At 44.6% G+C, this 14661-nt stretch overlaps 1 protein-coding gene and 1 long non-coding RNA gene across 2 annotated transcripts in view; one reads left to right on the plus strand and one right to left on the minus strand.

Moving 5' to 3' along the window:
* GPR55 (G protein-coupled receptor 55) lies at nucleotides 1-8017 on the plus strand. Its single transcript, XM_018924536.3, has 3 exons — nucleotides 1-581; nucleotides 1367-1596; nucleotides 5035-8017. Exons 2-3 carry the CDS (start codon nucleotides 1577-1579, stop codon nucleotides 6050-6052), a joined length of 1038 nt encoding a protein of 345 aa, XP_018780081.1. The 5' UTR covers nucleotides 1-581; nucleotides 1367-1576; the 3' UTR covers nucleotides 6053-8017.
* The window catches only part of LOC127059932 (uncharacterized), a 21148-nt gene continuing 12469 nt past the window's right edge, over nucleotides 5983-14661 (minus strand). Inside the window, exon 3 of the long non-coding RNA XR_007778286.1 lies at nucleotides 5983-6106. This is a non-coding gene — a long non-coding RNA (uncharacterized LOC127059932). The remainder of the gene's footprint in view (nucleotides 6107-14661) is intronic.

Below are 14661 nucleotides of genomic sequence, written 5' to 3' on the forward strand. Positions count from 1 at the left end.
CCTTGTTTGCCAGCCTGCAGTTATGAATCACACACCTGAGCTGGCTAAAAGTGGCACACAGCCCTGAAATAGTTTAACAGCTGCATGTGTGGAAGGAGCTGTACCTCTCAGAGGCCTCTGAGTGCTTCACTGCTGATCCCCAGTATGCAAATGGAGCAGAAACTGGGGGAAGAAACCCTGTTTTTATTACAACCTCTCCTACAACTTTCCACATTCCAGCTCCTCTCCATCTCAAGGAATAACTGGATATTTGGAGGTGGCCACCACAAGCTCACAAAAGCTCCAGGTAAAGGCCAGGCTGCGCCCCTGACTTAGAGAGGAATTGCTCCCCACCCTGCTTTGACTGCTGACTGGAAACATCTGTGGATTCAAATCTTTACACTTTTTCCACCTTCACTTGCCTGTGTAAGTAGGCACAGAGCATATTTTGAGACGGGGGGGAAAAAAAGAGAAGAAAAGAAGGATGTGGTTGTGTTTGCCGCTTAGAAAACTGTAAGGCACGGGCGGTAAGAAAACGCTCTCATGCTCTCTAGAACAGCCTGGACTGAAGCAATGCTGCTGATCTGCTTGCCAGGGCTCAGGTAAAGTAATTCCTGTTTCAGTTACTGACTTTTATTTTTCCAACAATTTCGTAGCAGCATTGGTTGTAGACGCTTCTGAAGCTGGTTAGATGATTGTTATTTATAAAGTTCCAACAATAAGGTCAAACGTAATGTTGTTTAGCTTAGAGCAGAAAGAAAGATTTCTGTTTTAGTGATAAATATAAATCTATTCTGTTATAATCAAAATACTTAGGAAAAAAACCTGTAAGAAATTATCCAGCTACAGGTGAAATACCTGGCAGGAGTGGGATCTGCAGCTCATGGCACTGAGCCATCTCACTCTTCTCCAGTACATCCACAACAGAATAATTTACATCTAACATCAATAATGTTCGAGGAAATAGATAGAAACAAAGCATGTTTCTGCTACTGAAGCTTTCATGGACAAGAATACCCTTGGAGTAACATCTCTAACCTGTGCTCTCACACAGATTTGTGTGAATCCCAGATGAACTTGGGCCCGAGCTGCAAAGAGGAAATCATTCATGAATTCTGCAAAAAAACCTAATGGAGGGATTACTGTAAAACCTTGCTGTTCATTTCTAGGTCAGAACACCTTTGCTGCTCACTAAACCACAAGCTCCTGCTATGGCAAAACCCAATTAATGTTTCATGAGTTCAAAGGAAGTAGAAAATCCTCAGCAGGAGAAATAGAACAAATGGAGCAGTGATGCCACAGAGGTTGGGCCAGCTAAGGCACACTGTCTTCAGTACTGGTAATTACAGGCTCTTGTATTATCTTTGTATTATCTTTTGGTTTCTAGGAGTTGTCTGAAACAATCCTGAAGCCACAGGAGATTCCTTCAAAAACCTGTTGAGGACAGAAATTTTCCTCGGAAGCCTGGAAAAGAGCAAACGTGGTGCCTCTCTTGAGAAGGGGGATAGGAAGGAGTTGGACAAACTAGATCTGTAATCCTGGCTTTAGTGTTTGAAAGAAAAACTGGAATCACTCACCAAAGAATCTATTTGTAAGCATGCAGAACTCGAGTCAGTGGTAAGTAAAAATCTGCAGAGATTAATCTGAGAATGACTGAAACAGAAGTTATTTGACTTCCTCTGTGAACCCGTCAGCAGAGGGAGAGGGGGCTGTAGGAGGGGGAACAGGCTCACACACTGCCTCTGAAGAACTTCTCATAAGCAAAGGAAACATGAGCAGTCTGAAACCTCTGCATGATTCGTGGTACCCACTGAGATTCTGGTACAGTTCAGTTTCTTTCAGGATGAGTGTTGGCAGTGTTTTTACTAATAATTTGGACAGTGCAGTAAAGATGATGCTTATAAAATGACTGCAAGGTTATTTGTCAATGAAAATGATTCTTCAAGTGAACCCTAAGCAAACATTACTTAGTCTGGAACAGTTGCAAACAATTCCCATGGATTACTCCAGACATGAATTTTATTTTTGAGACACTAAAATCATAAAAAACCACTCTGTTTTTGACAGCCAGACAGCTATCAATTTAAAGGCTCTTTTCTTGAAACTAATAATTTTCTGGAGTAATGCTACATGGAATTTGGTCCCAATGAATTCTAAAGAAAAGGCATTCAGTGAGCTAGTGATGCAATAAAAGTGGCACCAAACTGCTGCAGCAGAGCTCTTGTTAGGGGTAGACATGAGCCAAGACACAGACTCCCATGTAACAGCATGAAAAGGTTCCTGGTTTATTGTTCTGTACAGCTCAGCCATCCTGGCTGACTGCAGCAAGCTCCTGCTGCTGGCTTCTCTGCCAGACCCTGACTGCTGGCTGTTCCTGCTGGAATGTGAGTGCCAGTCACACCAGCTCGAGTGTCACTGCAGGCTCCAGCTCCATCAGAGCCACTCTGAGCTCACAGCACATCTGCAGCAGCAGCAGCAGCAGCAGCAGCTCTCTTCTGTGTCTTGTTCTTTGTGCCTCTCTGGATCCTGCCTTCTTCCTCAGGGCCCCTCTAGCTCCTCTTCCTCCAGGCCCTCCCTGACCAGCCAACCCCCCCCCTTTTTATCACACTCATCTTTATCAGTCACTGCTGTGACCCATTAAGGGCAAGGCTGCTGTTCTTTGGTAATTAGTACAACTCTGATTTATCAGGGGCGAGGTCACTTTTAATCTCTCCTTCCACACCTACACCAAACCTCAGGCTTTGAAGAGTCACCCTGCATGGTTTTCTGATACATTTACAAAGCACACGAGTGCCGGCTTGACAGGTGCTGTCACTACCCCAAAATGTTTCATGTTGCCTGATTTTCTCCCGATGCAGATGGGTGCCCTTGGCCACAGGACACCCTGCTCCCACTAAAGCTTGTGTTCCCATGTCCCCTGCCCTGCCCCTCAGTGACAGCAGCATCTCCCCAGAGTGAGCCCCACACAGCACTGACTCAGCTCCATGTTCTGTGTGATTTTCTCACTTCTCATACACCACAAACACGTGATTTTCCAAGTTAGTGCCACATATGGCTGGCTCAAATGGGCTGATTTAGCCTCACCCTGATGACCAAACCAAGTTTTTCCCTTTTGCTCTCGTTTCTAGCAGATAAATCCAGTGATAACATCCAGCTTTCCTTTTGCTGTCCCCTCAGTTGCCAACGCTGTGCCAGCCCAGCTCAGGTGGCAGTGGCACCCAGCCCCTCCCCTGAGGTCACCCTCACTCCCACAGTGGGGTCACACAGCCAAGAGCAGCCTCAGTGCCCTGCATCCCCTTAGTAACCTCCATCCAGTCTGTTTGTAATCCTCACCAGCTTCAGGCAATCATTTCATTCCTGAGCAGCCTTTGATCTAACCCTCACTTCTATCCACTCACTTCTAGTCCACTTTGCTGAAATGCAGTGCCTAAAATCCTCAGCCTTTCTCCTGAATGAAAAAGCAGATACTTCATCAAAGATAAGGGTCTGTAAGAGCTCTCCAAGACTTATTTGGCATTTTTCTTTATAAATCCGTGTGAAGCTTAGGCTCATCAGCTACAGAACTGCTTTAATCACACTTGACACTCTTTCCTACAACAGATAGACTGAACCTTTTCCAGCCACACTAAGAACATCCAGACTTCATAACAACTGCTGGCCTGGACCTTCAGCTTTATGTGCCTGTCCCTTCTGTAGTCTGAGCTGGAAATAAATGTTTCACTGATAGGAGCATGTTAAGCTCTGAGTGCATTCTGTGTTCAGATCCAGTTATTTCCTTTATCAGCCACTGATTCCCATCAGCCATCCCTCATCTGAGCTCCAGCACAATGTCAGCATTCCTGTGAAATTAATGGTAGAAGAGTTGTCCAAATGCAAGGCTGTCTCCTCAGCTGTTCTCTGTTTCTCTGTACATTTTTAAATATTTTATTTTAGTCACACACACACACACACAAAAAAAAAAATCTTTCACTAGTTGGTTTTGGTTTCTTAAGCAAAGTTTAGCTCTGTTTGGCAGTGCTTAAGGGCTGTCTCTGCTCATCCTCCAAAGCAAAGATCCTCCTCTTGGTCAACTCTTCTTTAAACACCTTCTCTTACTCCTAAAATTTCTTTTGAGCTGCTTGGTTGGCTGAACTGGACTGGGAACTTCAACTACCAATTTCCTTTGCTTTTTTAGGACTTTTTGTGATTTTGATTTAAGGAGCACTTATAAAAAGCACTTTTAAGGCATAGTTTGTTAAAGCATATGTATATTTTTAAAAACAGTGATAACATTCAAGATAAATTATTTTTTTTTAAGAATTGCATTATGAAGATGTCATGACTTCTACTTGCTAATCTTTGCTAGATGGTCTAAGATAATCAGTTAAAATTTAAACTGCACACCCCAAATTTAAACAATGCTCAAAGTTAAGCACAAGTGAAAAAAAAACATGCTCACTCATTTTGCACCTAGAATAAAGATCAGTCTTCTTAAGTTGACCTTTTAAAATACTGCACTGGATATAAGCACTGTATGAAACTAAAATATCATATAAATGTGGGTGCAGTAAAAGCACATCAGCAAAAGCTACTGATGCATGGGGATTTGGATGTAAGAGTAAAATCCCAGCTATCAGATCAACATACCTTAATATGGAATAGTCATTTCATCAATTTCTGTGTAGCAACAAAACTAAGCATAAGTGTTGAAGGAAACTTCAACAGGTGTACAAATTATTAAAGATGACCAGTAGCCTTTGGAGTTTTAGAAAATATGTGTTTGAAGGAGTCAGTCTTTCTGCTGTCTGAAAGGGATTCTCTTCCATGGGAAGGGAATCAGTGGATGCTGACTACTTTCCCCTGAGAATCAGACTCCCTTGTAACATACCAAGCCACTCAAATTGGAAATAGAAAGCTTGAAATGTTTCACTTTCTGTCTTCAACAAAGGCTGACCAAGTGTCCAGCTCAAAACCAAAAAATTCTAGAACTGTGTTTGAAAGGCTCTTGGTTTGTCTTTGTCATGGCATTAGCTGCGAGTCTTACATATTTCCAACCTTCTCTCTTTGTCATTTCAGGGCAGAAATGACCAACAGCAGTGAGAACTGCAGCTTCACAGCCATTGACAGCCTGGCATGGAGCGTGCAGCTGGGGCTCTCCATCCCCACCTTCATCCTGGGGCTGCTGCTCAACAGCCTGGCCCTGTCTGTGTTCTGCTGCTTTTGGAGGAGGCAGACCAAGACCTGGGTGTACATGATCAGCCTGGTGCTGGCAGACGTCCTGCTGCTCCTCTCGCTGCCACCAAAGCTGTACTACTCTGTCACCAGGGTGCCTGGCCTGCTGTGCTCCTTCATACAGGCTCCTTACTTCGTCAACACCTACATCAGCATCTTCATCATCGTCTGCATCACCGTGGACAGGTACATCTGCATAAGGCACCCCTTTGAAGGCCGAGCTAAGCAATCCCCCAGGTGGGCTGTGGTGATTTGCTGCTCCATCTGGGCAGCAGCCTGGATCTGCAGCATCCCAATTTTTGTGTTTCAGAAGAAGGAACCTATTAAATGCTTTCACAACATGTCGAGTCAGACGTGGAGTGTGCCCTTCATCGTTTCTGTGGAAATATTTGGGTTTCTGATCCCGCTTGCTGTGATGGTTTTCTGCTCTGCTCAAACCATCTGGATTCTCCTGAATCACAAAACTCATGACAAGAAAAAGAAGGTAGAAGAGAGAGGCTCATTGAGAGTAATTGTCATCAACCTGGTGGTGTTCCTGGTGTGCTTCACGCCCGTCCACCTTGGGATCCTGCTGCAGTGCCTGGTGAGGCAGCACGTGATCGTGGGCTGCAGGATGAAGCAGACCATCAGCCTCTTCCTCCAGGTCTCCATGACATTTGCCAACCTCAACTGCTGCCTCGATGCCATCTTCTACTACTTTGCTGCCAAGGAATTCTGTAAGAAAACCCACCTGAAGAGAGTCATAGAGCTGTGTCCTGTCTTCAACCCTTGTGCCATGCGATGGCACTGCCAGCAGTGGGAGAATGCCCCTTGCCAGGACACTGACAGTGCTGTCCCTGACGTGGCAGGGACTGGGCCATAGGGAGAAGGACAATGTTTTCCCAGTGAAGGCAAATCTGTTCCATATTTTTCTTCCCTTTAAAGATGAAGGAGAAAAAAATTAGATTAAGGAACCAGCATTAGCAAAGTGACAGACTGACCCCAGAAGAAGCATTAGCCTTGACAGTATCTACCAAATGTGAAAAGCTTGCCAGAGGACAACGAACCACATCATGGGAATGCCTTTCAACATCAGCTTTGGTCATAGCTGCACCAGTTTTCCCTTTACATATGTGGCCAGAAAGGTGTTGCTAAGAGCAAAACTAGAAATAACTGTTCATAACCATTCTAATTTAGAATGGTTATGAAGCTTCCTCCTGGAAGTTTCATAGAAGTTATAATGCTTCCTCCTGGAAGCATCATCAGCCTGGGACAGCAGGGAATCCTCCCTCCTGGAAGCATCATCAGCCTGAGACAGCAGGGAATCCTCCCTCCTGGAAGCATCATCAGCCTGGGACAGCAGGTAATCCTCCCTCCTTGAAGCATCATGGACTGCTCAGGGCTGCTAGGAGGGACAGCAGTTTTTGCTCTTTGATGGAGGACATGCTGCCCAGAACAGAAATCCAAGGGACTACCTCAGGTACCAGCCATTCCTGAACAAACTTTCCTGATTATCTGTGCTGAGGAATCATCGTGGCTTTCTCCTGCAATTTTAAATCAGGTTTTGCCCATGGAAATCCAAACAACCCCTTCAAACATGAGATTCAGAGAAAGACTGAATGTGTTGAACTGTGTTTCTACATCAGTGACTTTCTGTCAAAGACATACCCTAACACATGTATGAAATTCTTCTGTCTGTCTTCTCATTCTTCCTTGCACAGGGGAATTAAGGAAGCAAGCCCTGCATGACAGAAGATGAGGGAGTGATTGACAATCTCCTCTCTCCCAGCTAGAAGACTGGACCAGCTCTACCCAGCTCATCCCTTAGGGAAATCCTTCCAGCTTGTGCTGTGCACCTCTCTAAATATCTCTGGGCTTGCCTGAACTCTTCAGGTCAGCACTTCTGGGCTGTCACCACCCTAATGCCATTTTCAAGCTTGGCTCTGACTCTGATCTAAAGGTTTCTTTGCTGCAATTTAAGCCAAGAATTTCTTGAACCCTTATCTGGGCATGATTGGTGCTCATAACCAGAAACACTTTCCCAAAAAGAAATAATTTTCTTTGCCTTTCTAAAAGGAGCTGTGAAAATAGTCTAAGACTGCTGGTAGTCAAGTTTCTGGGGGCAGGTATTCCATTTATTCAAAATGTGAAAAGAAATTACCTTCTCTCGGTAGCAAATTAAAAAGAAAGGGGTCCAGTTTTGAAAATACAATTTGCTGTCCACCAATTTCCATAGAAATTATTGACTGTGCAAGAAGGCAGCTGCACATATCTTATAGTGGACCTAATATATGAACATTTTAAAACTTGGTAGTGCTAAAAGTATGACCACAGCTGAGGTGAAAAAATATTTTCAGCATCATCTTCACTGCTTTCTGTAAAGGAGCAAGAGGAAGAGCTTTCCAAAAGAGTAGATTTTCTAAACATTGTTGAGTGCCTCCATCACTCAGAAACTTACAGATTTTCAATAGGGGTCAACCTTTCTTCTTTGCACCTTTCACATTACTTTGCATACAAAATATGTGTGAGAGAAAGAAGTAAATTTACTAAATAAACTGGACATGTGAAGTGAATGATTTGAAAACACATTTTAACTTCCCAATTTGACAGCATTATGTAATTCTCCTCTACCTGTATTAGCTGCCTAAAAAATTGCAGCAGCAACTGTGACCCATCACCCAAGGCTGGGATTATTAAAGTCAGGGCTAATTAAGCTGCAGTAATGGGCAGTGGTGGGAGCACTGCTCTCAAGGCTCAGTGTGCTCCTGGCTGCAAACCCAGACTACAAAATCTGGGACTTTAACTGGACTATTCTCTTCCCATTTATTGCCACCAGTGCCACTTCTTTGTTGGCCCAAAGTGGTTTTGTACATCATTTCATTGGTCTGAATTTTGCCTGCTGTATAAGTAAATGAGAGCAGCCTCGCTAAGCCTGCTTGAAATTTGAGAAATGAAATGAAAATGAAATTATGAGAAGGAAGGAAGAGAGCCCAGCTGTGTTGATTTTACAGGCTGTCACAGTAGTCCTGTTTTTTAGCACAAAAGAGCACAGGTCTTTTGAGCAAGAAGGTGTCACTTTCAACTCACTGCTTTTCAAGATGAACTTACATTCAAATAATACACTTAAGTCCTGCCTTTGCCCTGCAGCTAAGAATACAGCTCTTTCTAAAGCAGGATTTTACACACAGGCTCCTGTGGGAAATCCACTGTTAACTCTGGAGCATCTCCACTTGGTTGTATTTTTATACCAGGACAAAGCAATAAAAATCCTTCTGCAGCTTGGGAAGATACAAAGCAATTTTGATGATGAATAAAACTGAAAAGCATTTGACATTTTAAAAACCCAAATCTTCCTGAGCTGATACACAGGTTCAGTGGGGCAGAAGCAGTTTCTTCTCTCTTGGTGTTATTGTTCATACACAGAAAAGGGATGGAAACCTGAATGTGAACCCTTCACGTACTCAGGTCTCCTCCACTGCCTCAGCTGCACTAAAAAGTCAAAGAAGCAGTGTCTTAGTGGAAAACAATAAACATCAAGTGCTAACCAGAAACACCAAAAACAATGCCTTTAAAAATTGCATTTTCAATTCTGCCCTCTTCTGTGAATTGGACAAAACCAGGATTGCACAATTAACGACAGACCTTTCAGAGGAGCTGTATTGAACATTCCTTTTTCTGGACACACCATTTCAGGCCACAGGTGAGAATATTCACAACACAAAACTTTGTTTTCCTCCCATTAAACTTCTCCAACTGGGCTAAACCCCACAGGTCTCCACAACACAGCAGACAGCTGATTTTTCTTGAGGGCATTTTTATCAATGGCAGATTACTCCCACATTCTACAATTAGCATTTGTTCAACTATCACTGTGATTCCCCAGGCTGTATTTTATAGACTCACACAACTGAAAGACAGAAGAGCGTAAAAGCAGTTTGGACAAAAAACCCAACCCCCAATTTAAACAAGCAAACAAAAACTCCCAGCACACAAAACCACACAGGATTTGTTCCCCAAATTCTTTTCCTGTCCCTTTGCCTGCTGGGTTATATCATCTTCATTTCCCTACTTGAGCACAGAACTCAGTGACACGCCACTAATTTCTAATGTTATAAAAGTAGCATCAAAACAATGCCAGAACTTTTGAAAAGTTCTATTGCCCAAGAAGCCCCTTTTGAAAGATTTTCAACAATGATATAAAAAAGGAAATTCAACTGGTTTAATAGCAAGTAGAAGGTCTACTATATGAAGTTTTTCTAGCCTTCATATACTGTTTTTATGATTTATGAGCTTGAAGGCACCTGAGGGAGGGTCCAAGCCTAGATCCAAGCACTGCTAATGTCCTGCCTTCTCACAAGGGACCACAGATGGGCATGGGCCCTGGAGAGTCAGCCCAATATCTTTTCACTGTGATTAAATACATTAGTTAAAAATATAAACCAGACACTTTTCCATGTGAGGATGAACAACCCCAAGGGAAGTCTAATAAATGCCACTCTGGGAGTTTGTCCTATCAAGTAATTTCAAGTTTTCAGGAAACGTCAAAGTGAGAAGAACAGCCATCTCAGTGCCTGAGGCAGCCTCCAGATCACCACAAGAGGCTGAAATGGGCTGGGAGATTGAAACTGATCTTCAGAGAGACCCAAACCTGCCAGGGTCTGTCACGCAGGGGTTGTTCTGCAACACCACAACTTAGCCTGCCTCAAACACATGCAAACGAGAGACAAACCCAGGCTACTCAAAGGTACAGACTTCTGTCTGTCTCACCAAAGTGGTTTTGTTGAGGTTTTCCCCCTCACATTAATTTTCCACTTCACATTAGTTGCTTTCTCTGGGTCTTGGGCACGCTCTCCATCCTTCCACCCAAACACGAGGAGAGGAGCCGAGCAGAGGCTGTGTCCTCTGAGGAGCTGGCAAGCCCAGCAGGGGAAAACAGAGCCCACCCAGCTGCTGAGGGGACTGTCACCCACCCTGGGAGCCTGCAGGGACCTGCTCAGCACCACAGTGGCAAGTGACAGCAGCCTGAACAACCCCTCTATGGAGCCAGGGGTACCGAGAGACTTTGGCTGCCACGCACCCAAAGGTTCCCAAGGACTTCCCACGGGGGAAGAGGGGCAGAAATGAGAGCCCAGGGCAAATGTGCTTGCCCTGAGCAAACTGAAAAGAAACCTGTCTGTTATTGACACAACAGTGCAAATGGCTGGCTTTCAAATTAGTGTATGAATTTCAAACTCCATACACACTGCTCTGGCTGCTCTCCTGGCACTGCCAAAGTTCAGAGCCTGGAGAGAACAGCCAAAGGCTCAGTTACCAAAAGGTGCAGCAACTTCTCTTGCTGTTCAGCTGCTGTGTGGTCAGGGGGGAGGAAGGCAGAGAGAAGCAAAGGATGCCACAGCAGAGCACAGAGGGTGAGCTGAGCCTGCTGTCAGGGAATGCATCTGCCTGGGCAGTCCAAAGACACAAACCTGCTCCCAGCATAAAAGGCACAGGAGGCACAGAAAACCCCTCTTTGACCCCTCTTCTTGCTCAAGGCAGGACTTTGGCTATCTCCCCAGAGGTGTCCCCAAGCTGCTCCATGGCTGTGCCTGCCCAGCACTCTTAACAGTTGTGCCTTTTGCCACTGCATCTCCCCTTGTGGCTTTCTTCAGCTGCTTTTGTGAACTCCTTTTGTAAGCAGCTAAAACTATTTCTCGTGTAAAGTTGTGTGGGAAACAGAGGAAACCAAAACCAAAACCCACCTATTTCTGTAAAGTTATATAACATCAGACTACGGAGAACATTAGGTGAAGGCTCCTGTGCTGCTTCTGAACACATAATTAAATGATTTTCTGTCTACAAGAAGGCCATTTGCATTAGAAAATCACTCCTAGGAACTGATTGCCACCAAAGGGCACTGTGCAATGAGCTTTCACAGCTCTGTGACCTCAGTGTTGGCTGAAAACTCCAGAGAAGTCAAGCTCACCCCTTCCACATGGATACGTCAGCTTCACACAAGCAATCTTCTATCTTTTGAACATCAGGCCAACACAGGGACTTAAAGCAAGTGTTAGCACTGCAGCACACCTGAACAGACTAATAGCTGTATTTCTAGAGTGCCTTTCATGTTAGGAAGTCAGAATGACTGAAAGTGAGACACGACCCCTGCTGCACAGCGAACATGGGAAGAAAAAGGTGAAGCAGGTGGGCAGCAGCCAAGCAGCTGCTGTGCTTCAGGCCCTGCAAGGTGATTCTGTGTTCCTGGAGTGGCACAGTTTATTGCCTTTGGCCCTGCCAAAAGTTTTGCTTTCATTTCTTTCATTTAAAAATACATTTATAAAATAAACCCCCAAATACTGGCAGTACTCACTGCAGCATATGGCATGGCAGAGTGCTCGCCAGAGCCAAATTCATGCTGGACCTGTGGATTTTTAATTCATTCTTTTTTTAATCACTGTCATTTCTGCCTCACCAAGAGGTCTCAGGAACAGCACTGCTTTCTCCAGCACCCATTGCTCCAAGGTGAGGACTCATCCTGCCAAGAATGAGCTCAGGAACTGAGTCAGACCTGCTGTACATCTGTAAAGGGCACCAGGATGACATCCACAGTGTCTCACTGACACCACCCGAGACACTGCACTGCACAAAACCCCTCAGCCAGCCCCTGGCAGCCTTTCCTCACCATGCCCACTGTCCTTGCCCACGCTGCCTGGGCTGAAGGTCACAGTGCTCACTCATTTAAAGCATGAAAGGCAGAGCTGTGGGGAGGCAGGGCACGCTTGCAGACCTCATGGCAAGTCTCACAGCTTGCCCATGGTGCAGGTGTTTTGAAACAAACACATCCTGCAATTTATCTTCTCCTCACCCCAGCCTGGTGCTTCTGCAAGTCTTCCATTAGCCAGGTTTTCAAGCCCCATTTCTGGAGATACATGCACTGGCCAGCTTCCCTTGGGGCAAAGGATGTCCCAGAGGCAGGAGAATGAGATTTCCCATGAGAAATCCCATCCACACAGCCACCTTGCAGTCTGCTCCATGGCACCCAGCTCGTGCCCAGAGGTGCTGCCCAGGGCAGGCAGCTGCTGGTGAGCCATTACCTCTGTGGGAGATTTGAAAAAGCAGTTGGTTTTCCCCCACTTGCTGAAGCACAGCAGCTTCAAGGACAGCTGGATTTCCACATTAAAAAAATCAGGGGAAAACACCTTTTTTTTGTTCACATTCAAGCTGTAGTCTACTCATTCCATTTTAATATTTCTGGCACCTGGAAAATCACACTTGTGAGTGAGAGACGTTGTTCCACAGTCAATCTTCATTCCAGCCAAGATGGAATTTACCCAGCCCAGCACATGGGTAAAGTCCAGTTGTAGTTCTGGGAACTGCAAACACCACGGATGCCCACCATCCCCACATCAAGGTCACAATCCAAACCCACTGTTTTCCCTTTTTAAAAATGTGACTTCAAGTAAACCCACAAGACATTCATGTGAGAGCTAACAGAGAATCTCTGCAGTTGTCTGGTCCTGTGAGCTATATATTAAAAAAGTATAAGTTTTATCTTTTGTGCAATGTGCTGAAATGAAGCTCAAGTTTCATTTTGGCACAGCAGTGCCAGTGCTCAGTGCCCCTCTCCAGTTTCCCAGAGGTGTTCTCAGCAGCTCTACCTCCCAGCTGCATTTTGCCACTCTGAAGAGGGAAACAGCTGCTCCCACCTCAAGCAGTGCCCCCTCCTGCAGTGTCAAACACAGAAAAGAGCAGCCCCTGAAGAGCTTCTGACATCTCTAGCCAGAAACTCAATATTTTAACTTCTGGTTTGCCCTCGATGAGCAGCAGCCTGCCCTCCCCAGGGACAGCAGGGTGTTTGGACATCTGGGCTCTCAAATCAGCTCTCTGTGCACTTGGATATCTGTATCCTGCAGATGAAACCACAGATGCTTATTAAGCATCTCTGTCACCCCAATCAACTCATTACTGAAAAAGATGCAGCCAATAATTATGCCAGATGCTGGCTGAGCTCTGGAAAGGAGACCACACATGACTGTCCTTGTAGGTTAATGAGAGTTCAAACAACCATGAGTATCTTTATTAATCTACTAATTGCCTGGTGTTATGGGGAAAAAAAAAAAAAAAAAAGAAGTTTTTGGTGTTTTCTGATGCCTTTGATCTGTTTATTTGCTGTGTTACTATGGTTCATTTCCCCTTCACTCAGATTGACACTGGCTGGGTAAGTTTTCTCAACATTTCATTATTCAAAAAAAAAAAACACCAAAAGAAAATGCCATGTCTTTTAAAAGAGCCTAATACCTCCTAATTCCTCCACTTGGAACCTTTTTCAGACAGGCTGGTGTAGCCTTTTCTCTGCTGCTACACCAAGTCTTACCCAAAGGCAAGCAGTTCCAACCCAGTGAAAGCGAGACTTGCTCTCCATTCCTACAGCAGCTGAAAAAGTTGCTGAAACACTGCAAAGTCAACAAAACAACTGCACTGAATTCTTGCAAATCTTTGTCCTTCTTTTCCCATTGCACTGAATTGTCCTAGGTGTGCCCAGCATGTAGGAGCTCCAATAAAATCAGAGATCTCTGCATGTTTCCAGCTCTCTCCTTCTCAGGTACTGAGATCCCACTGCAAAGCCAGGCTGTGACATAATTGCCTTGAAACCATAGATCCCTTGGCAGCATAAAATACTGAAATCTGAGCTCTGGTGTGACTCTTTTAGGGGGTTTTTTGTTGCTTCTTTTTCAGTGTAACAACAAGCCCTAAGTGTAAAAAAGACAGTAAAATTGTTAGAAGAATTATCACCTTTAAAACCCAATTCTCTCCAGGCTTTAGTAGTAGAAACACAAAGATATCCTGAGAACCAAATCTTTCTCTTGAAAGTAGACAGCATGACTTGTTTTGAGTCACAAACTTTTCTAAATTACTCCAAACCACATTTGCTAAATTTACACAGCAAAACCTTCTGTTCTTTCTTCTCTTTTGACTTCCAGCACTAGAAATTCATCTTGGGGAATTCAGCTGGATCATCTCTCATTTATATATCTCTACCAAACAAAGCCTGTGCCAGCTAAATCCAAATTTCTTAGGTGTTTTTTGGCAACCCACAGACAGCAGAGGGACCAGAGGCACAGCCAGAGCCCCCCCAGCAAGGATGCTGAGTGTGAAAACAAGCACAGGTTCCCTTTCCATGCTCATGCTGGAATGCAAATGCTGCTCTCTCTTGGACCATTATTCATTCCCAGCTCAGCCTAATGCCTCAAGTGTCATTACTGGCAGATTTCAGTCCAGCTCAGCAGGAATTCTCTCTGTGTTAGCTCAATACTGCAGGCAGGACAAAGAGAAGCAAAAATAAACAAATAAAAATATTCTGCTGTCTCCTAGCTGCACCAAGTACCAGGTCCATTAGATAGAAATGTGTCCATGGTGATTTTTAGGACTGAAGACCTAAAGAAGCCTCACTCCAGCAGACCAGCTGGTGAGAGCTGTCCCCTATGGAAAGCTGAAAAGATTGAACATTGAATTTTT

Source organism: Serinus canaria, chromosome 9, assembly GCF_022539315.1.
Source record: "Serinus canaria isolate serCan28SL12 chromosome 9, serCan2020, whole genome shotgun sequence".
NCBI lineage: Eukaryota > Metazoa > Chordata > Aves > Passeriformes > Fringillidae > Serinus > Serinus canaria.